At 50.6% G+C, this 8,018-nt stretch overlaps 1 protein-coding gene across 1 annotated transcript in view; it reads left to right on the top strand.

Annotated features, from left to right (window-relative positions):
* Nucleotides 1-8,018, top strand: part of SYN3 (synapsin III) — an 80,569-nt gene that overhangs the window by 51,382 nt on the left and 21,169 nt on the right. Inside the window, exons 2-3 of the mRNA XM_008055446.2 lie at nt 1,156-1,298; nt 6,026-6,100. Coding sequence (XP_008053637.2) covers nt 1,156-1,298; nt 6,026-6,100 — 218 coding nt within the window. The remainder of the gene's footprint in view (nt 1-1,155; nt 1,299-6,025; nt 6,101-8,018) is intronic.

Below are 8,018 nucleotides of genomic sequence, written 5' to 3'. Positions count from 1 at the left end.
AAAAAAAAAAAAACAAATACAGCACACAGCACATATCACTCACAGTAAGCCACAATGTATATACCACACACTGCACACACATCACATGTACATGCACAAAACATACCATACACACAACATGCATCAGACACATGCAGACACACCACACACACACATTTACACACACTTCATATACACACACTTCATGCACAAACAAGCACCACATACTACACAGCATACATATAGCACACAGCATGCATCACACACAAAAAACACACCAAACACATATATGACACACTGTGCACACACACAAGATGAGCACATACAGAACATACCACACACAACATACATCAGACATATGAAGACATCACACACACACAAACATCTGCATACTCTATACACACACACACTCTGTGCACACAAAAGCACCACATACTATACACCATACATCCAGCACACATCACACCCAGCAAATATACCACACACATTTACCATGCACTACACACACACCACATGAACACACACAACATACATCAGACAATGCCAACACATCACACACATACACCATGTACTGCTCGCACACACTTTACACATACACACCACCCCCGCATGCGAACACACTTCTTTCTGACTAGTCTCTCTGTGTCCCACACCCTACTCCATTCAATTCTGGACACAACTGCTGGAGAGATTTTTCTAAAGTATGAAGTCAGCCAGGGTCTTATTTAAATCCTCTCTCTCTCCCAGTGGCTTTCCAGAACTTCCAGGCTAAAATTTTCGCTCCTTCCCAGCTCTCATGGCCCTCCCGAACTGTTCCCCGATGGCCCTTCCAGCGTTCCCCTCAGCCAGGCTGCACCACCTGCCTCCCCCCCACCCTACCTGGCCTGGCCTGGCTCCTCCCCAGAGAACGGGCCCGCTGCTTAGCCCATCTCAGAACCACACTGGCTCTCCAGGTGCTGTTCTGGGCTCACTCTTCCACTCGTGCTTCTTCCACCTGAGGAACTGCACCCTCCTCTTCTGCAGCCTGTACAGTGTGCTGTGGGGTGACTTGCTTCCTGGGCCTATCTCCCCTGTTCCAGGGGATGCCCTTCTATGGGAAAGCGCTCAGTTGAGGCACGGGGGAGGCTCCATGAGCACAGGGTGGGTGGCACTCACCCTCCTCATACTCCCCTACAGATCAAAGTAGAAAACCAGCATGACTTCCAGGACATCACCAGCGTGGTCGCCATGGCCAAAACCTATGCCACCACCGAGGCCTTCATCGACTCCAAGTACGACATCCGTATCCAGAAAATCGGATCCAACTACAAGGCTTACATGTGAGTCCTGGGGCAGGGCTGGGAGTAGGGTGTGGAGGGACAAGGATTAGGGGTCATGTCTGGTGTGTTTCCTCCACCCTCGGGCAGTGCCCACTCTCCCGTTCAGTCTCCTGGCCCTTCCTCTCTGATCTGTGCAGCTGAGGGACTCAGGCTACGTCAGGGATTACCCCAGGGTAGATATCTGTCTAGCCAAACAAGGGCCATTTCTCCCAGAGAGAGAAACGTGCTTGGCGTGTTTGGGGAACTTCGCGCGTGCACAGAGGAGATATGTCTTAGGAGTCAAGACCAAAAGAGAAATGTGGAGACAAGCCAGGAGGGCTTTGAATGCCTTGCTGAGGACTTTGGATCTTCTCTTTCTTCTGAGCAGAGAAGTGTCAGGATCTAATCTATGTTTATTGAAAGGTAACATTGGGGGTAAGGGCTGCAATGGGCTTTCTCTGGAGCCAACAAGACCAGTTAAGAGGTGACATCAGGTTTCTCTGGCTGCAAGTAACAGAAACCTCATCTGACTAATTGAATGTTTTTTAAAAGGCAATTTACTAGAAAACCATGGGTGATCAGAAACATTTTAAAAACAAACCAACCCCCTCCCACTACACACACACACACACACACACACACACACACACACACACACATACACATACACACACACACAATTATCAATTTCAGAAATATTAGAACTGAGAGCAGTCTCAGCAATCTGGGTAGCCAGAAATAACAGACAACCTTCATGGCTCGCCCACTGGTAAATGACTCTGCCCTACTCATTTTCAGTGCTTAACTAAGATGGTGATTCCATGGAAACAGCGCTGATGAGGCTGACTTGGGTCACATGGGCACGGGTTCGTATGGCGATCCCACCACGAAGGAACACCATACAGGCAGGGCCATTCTCCAGTGGAAACAGGGGTGCCATATCTGAAGGAAAAGGGACGAATGCCAGGCAGAAAGGGATAGCCCACCTCTACCCCACAGGTGGCTCAGCAAAGGATGGGATACACAGGAACTGTGGTTCTAAGGCTGAGTGGGAGTTCTGGAAAAGGGGGACAGTCTTGTTCTCTGGAGAGGTCTTACCTGCCCCAAGCCCTCTCTGTCTCCTTCTACTTGAAATGATGAGACCTCAGAAGGCCAACCATTGCCTAGATGCCAAGTATTCATGAAGCACTGAGAACTGCAAAGGTTAGCTCTGAATGGTTGGAAATGCTCTCTGTCCCTGTGCTTCTGTGCTGGGCGGTGTGCTCCAGGCTGGGGTTGGCAAGCCACAGCCACAGGCCAAACCCAGTTACCACCTGTTTCTATGAAGAAAGTTCTGCTGATTACAGTCATACACATCCATTTATGGATTGCCTGTGGTTGTTTTTGAGCCACCTGGATTGCCTAGACCAAGGGTCAGCAAGCTTTTTCGATAAAGGGCCAGCTGGTAATGTGAGGCTCGCCGGCTCTCTGCTGTAACTGCTGCACTCTGTCATGGCCTGAGGTATGGGAGGACACGCAGGCAGCTGACCAGAAGGAAATGTTCCCAGGAAAGGGATGGAGCTAGTTCTCAGGGAACAACTTATCTATCAGTCACTCTCTTCCTTCCCGCCAGGCCAGACCTGCCACTGCTCTCAGATGCCCCCGGGGTGATAAGATGGCCTCCTCCCTGCCCACTCTGTGTTACAGCCCATTCCAGTACATTCCTCAGGTCCCCACCACCCCCACACACCATGATATCATTTCCCGCCTCTCTTCATTGTTGGAGTCCACTTGACATTGAAGGCACCTTGTCCCAGTTTCTCTTCCTGAAGATTACCTCATCACCGCATTCTTTATGCTGAACCTCTCTGGCCTGACAGCTCCAATTTGTCATTAGTTATGGTGTTTCCGGGACCCTGGGCCAGCCCGCCTCCGAGGGAGGGGGCTTGTGTCAGACATCAGTGTGGAATGTCCCTTGACCATTCAGTTCCCCCTTCGTGCCCTGCACACGGGCCTTTGTGTTTGTTGCTGTCAGAGTGTCATTCTGTCCAGGTCCTAGCAGACACAGTCAGGAAATATGTGTGTGTGTCCATACTTGTGTAGATGCACGCCTCCATAAGTATTTCTATATGTGTCCACCATGTCCATATGAAGTTAAACAGTCAGATTGATGCCTCTAACCGTGATCCAGGACCACGTGGTTCACTTTGGACTTCCCTGATTGCTAAGCTATAACCTCCCACTCTGACAGGTAGGATGGATGACAGGCCATCCATTTATTCATGTGTTCTACCTCAGTGTGTATGCACAGTTTCCCTGTAGCCCCATAGGAAGCTCCCCACCACTCCAATGAGGCCATGTTCTATGCTTGCACTATGGTGTGAATTTTGTGTCCCCCAGAAATTCACACGTTGAAGTCCTAATCCTCAGGGTGATGGTATTGGGAAATGGGGCTTTTGGGAGAAGATTAGCTCTTGAGAGCAGAGCCCTCATGAATGGGATTAGTGCCCTTATTTTTAAAAAGCCTCTGAGGTCTTCCTAGCTCCTCCTACCATATGAGGACACAACAAGAAAGTGCCATATATGAAACAGGAAAAGGACCTTCACCGGAACCAGAAACTGCCAGCAGCTTGATCTTGGACTTCCCAGCCTCCAGAACTGTTGTACTGTTGTTTATAAACCACACAGTCTATGGTGGCTGCAGCAGCCTGAATGGACTAAGACGACTTGTAATATAGATAAATCTTTTTGTTACTGTCTACACTCCATCCTACATTCCAGTAGCCACATCATGTTTGAGTCAGCCAACTCCTTTCCCCATGCCTGGCTTTGATGGGCTCTGCCATGGAGAGTTATGCTTAAGAGCATGGAGTTTATAAGGTTTGGTGACTCCTGCATTAAGTAAGAATGACCATAATCTCATTAGGGCCTTTGAGGCTGACAGAGCTCCACTTACAAAGCCCTTGGGCCCATGTCTCAGACACAGAAAGCACTCCTTCAACACTCGTGGAAGGAAGGCAGTCTGGCTCGAGTTCCCGCTGCTCCTGCCCTCGGCACACCCTTTTCTTGTCTCCACTTATGGAAAATAATAGTAGCACCCACTCTAAGAGACTTATGGGAATATTTCCTTTAACCCACACAATACTCTGTGAAGATGGTGCTATTATTTTTCCCATGGACCAATGAGGAAATAAGACTCGGAACCAAGATTCAAACTCACATCGGTCTGACTCAAGTCAGTTCTCACCTTCTGTTGCCACTACACTACATCCTGCTCACCCTCCAAGGCACATCTCAGTAGCCACCTTCTGGGACCTCATTATGTGACTCTGGCTTCTCCTTGGTGTCCCAGAGTTCTTCAGGCTCCATGTATACTGATAACCCTACCATGCTCTACTCTGGTTTTAGGCTAGTCCACCCTTCCAGGCAGTGAACAGCCTGAGGAGGGGGTCATCTCTGCATGCTCCTGCTAGTCCAGTACCCAGGGTGTGGGTGTCCTGTGAGAGTCTGCCAAATTGCATTGAGTTGAGCTGAATCAAACTGATATTGAGCTTATCAGGGGCGCTGCACCCCTTAGGAGTTGTGACTCCTGGCAGCCTCCATCTATTCTCAGCGTGTATAATTGGATTTTCTCTTTTAGAAGGTTATATTTTTTGCTTCAACTCCTCACCTCAGTTCACCCTTTGATCTCAACACACACCACTTTCGCCCATAAGACAAACAGCTGCACCTCCACCATGTTGCTTAAACTCATTCTGTCTTTGCTGAGGCCAGATATGCCACTGATGAGAGTTTGTCTGGATTCTCCCCCAAAGTACACAGTCGCTCACCCTGGAGGTAGCTACTGGGCACCTACTCCATGCCAGGTCCCACTGGACACTGAGTGATCAGCGATGAAGTCGAACACACCCCAACCCTCAGGGCTTTCCCTCCATTAGGGAAGAGAGGACACCAGTGCTGTCACTGTCAGCGAGATGAGCATTGCAGAACATTCGTGTAGGGAGCAGAGCAGGGCAGCCTGCTCTTGCTGGGAAATGGGGGCTGTCACAGCAGCCTTTCCTCTGGGAGGAGAAGAGAGCTGTCCACAGGCACAGGGCAGTCTACTCTTGTTGGGAAAGGTGGGCTGTCAGGAAGTCAAACTTCAAATGAAATCTGAAGGATGAGTAGGACTTAGGGAGGCAAAGATGGAAACAGAGCCTGCATGGGGCAAGGGGAAGGATGCCTACAGATCACATGAGTTAGGGAAAGAGCCTTGGGCAGTGGAGCCCTGCGAGGGAAGTCAGCTTTTGCTGGAACCAAAAAGGCAAGGAAAGTGAGTGGTAGTGAAGTGGCAGAGGCCAGGAAGCCTTCCTGCTCTTCATCATGGAAAAGTAATCACTTCTCTCTATGGATAACCTGTCCAACATTTTGGGGCCCTCAGAAAATTCCCAAACCACTAGAGGCTACATTGCCCTGGTTCTCCTCAAAAACAGGAGACCAAGGTTTGGGGAATTTAATCTGATGGTGTAGGCATTTTTTAATTTAATCTTTAAATTTCAAAGATGTCTTAGCAAACAGTACACAAGATCCAATGAATAAATAAGGCAACCAGCAGACAGGGAAATAAAAACAGGAAAAGTAGTGGAGAACTAAGTGTATACCTAAGAACACATGCCATAATGTGAGCCAGATATTTGAACTAGAGCCTCCTAACAACCAAGGCAAAAAAGAAAAGCAGATCAGTGCCAGGGATCCCTAATGCCCTCAGTGTGTTATTTGTTCGGACACAGGAGAACCTCCATCTCTGGAAACTGGAAGGCCAACACGGGCTCTGCAATGCTGGAGCAGGTGGCCATGACAGAGAGGTAAGAGACACAGGAGGTGTAGGGAGGGTCATGGGCCATGGTGGGAGCTGAGGGAAGAATGCAACAAGGAGCCCTGGAAAGAATGCCACCACCCTCCGTCCAGTGCCTCACCTCCCACAGAGCACCTTTCCAGGCAATGCCCCCAACAGCCTATAGGGCAGGTATTAAAACAACCCATTTCACAGATGGAAAAAGAAAGTTCAGAGAGGGGGGGTGATCTGTCCAGCATCACAGAGCTGTTGAACCCTGAGGCCACGACACCCAAGTCCAGGGGTCTTTCTGGCCCCGCCCAGTTGCTTCAGGAAGAGGGCAGGACGCCCTCCCTAGTTCCTTCTGCCCTCTGCCAGCTGCAAGGGAGCACCCTCATCAGGGGCCAGGGTTTCCTGGTGAGTCAGCCTCTCTCTCAGGCTCACCTCCATCTCAGTAGGAATAGGGAGAGGTTGACTTCCACGAACCATGGCTGTTTCGGGGCACACTCTAGCTGAAGTTTCCTCAGGTCTCTCTCCTGTAGACGCTGCTTGTGTGCCACCTCCCTTGAAGCAGGGCCAAGTCATCTGATCCCAGGGCCAGCCACACACACACCTTCTTGCCTGCATGCCCAGTGACCTCTGCCTGCAAGCCCGTAAAACTTAGTAGACAGAGCACAGACTTTGGGGTCAGAAATCTCTGTTCAGTAAACACGTATTGAGTACCTACTGCATGCCGTGTTGTGCTGAGCAGTGACAGATGAAAAGATCCAACCCTTCCCTCTAAGAACTCTGCATCCATCGCAAGTGTCACAACACAAATCAAATTGGTTTGTTCACAAACGGGGATCACTGAAAACTCCAGAGGTGCAGGGTCAGGTAAGGCTTTAGGACTCCCTCTCTACCCGCTCCAGTTCAGCTCCCTTCCACGTTGACTTTGTCTGAGCAGGCTCTTCTCCTCTTAGGGTGGCCATCATGGCTCCGGCTTACATCTTCAGAATCAGGTCCGGAAGAAAGCAAACTTTTCCCCAATAATTTCAATCAAAGCCTGGAATTGAGCCGTATTTCCTGATTGGCCTGTCTTGGGTCACATGACCATCCCTGGACCGATCACTATGGTCCAGGATGCTGTGATTGGATAAACATATGTCGGTCTCCACCCCTGGAGACAGCAACAAAGACGGAATATAACCTTGGGTATGTCGATTAACCTTTCTGAACTACTTCAACTGCAAAGTGAAGGCAGCAATACCCAAGCCAGAGTTCTGCTGTGAGGACGGAATAAGAGAGGGCCATGCAGTGCCTGGTCCAGTACCAGCCGAGGCAGGGAGGGGCATCCTCCCTTCCCGTCAACCCCAGGGTGCAGCCACCACCACCGGGAGCCCACCAGTGCTGACCAGCCTTACGGAGGTTGTGCTCGTGACCTTACACAACTGGATCCTGTGGCCATGGCTGTCACACCCTTCCCCCCATGCATGGGACAGTCATGGTCTTCTTCATGGCCTTTCCCGAAAATGAGCCCGCCCTCCTCGGTGCGCATGAGCTGCTCACGATGTTCCCAGGAAGCCACATCTCCCTGGCTTTGCTCAGTCCCTGGCCACATAGACCATCCCTGCAGGAACCTGCCATAGGAGTAGGTCTGCTCAGGCCTGGAATTCACTTTCCCCTTCGTGGTGGTGGGCAGTACTCCGGGGCCTGGACAGAGCTCCCCAATCCCATCCCACAGGGACACAATCCCCATGAGGACCCATAAACAGGCCCTGACTCCTCCTTCACCTGATTTACCTCTGCCCGGCAGCCTGACCCTGAGCAAAGTCAATGACATGGCTTGGTGGGTGCTGGTCCCACCCAGCTGGAGGGGAGTGGTGAACCCATGTCCTCCAGTTGCCCCCACACTGCTCTCCCTTTGCAGCCCCTTCCTGATCCTGGGGTTCCTGTCCCCCCTGGGGTGA

The sequence above is a fragment of the Carlito syrichta genome, unplaced genomic scaffold, assembly GCF_000164805.1.
Source record: "Carlito syrichta isolate Samal-C Ts95f unplaced genomic scaffold, Tarsius_syrichta-2.0.1 Scaffold301854, whole genome shotgun sequence".
Classification (NCBI taxonomy): Eukaryota; Metazoa; Chordata; class Mammalia; order Primates; family Tarsiidae; genus Carlito; species Carlito syrichta.
The sequence above is the reverse complement of the archived record's forward strand: the minus strand, read 5'-3'. Positions and strand labels throughout refer to the sequence as shown.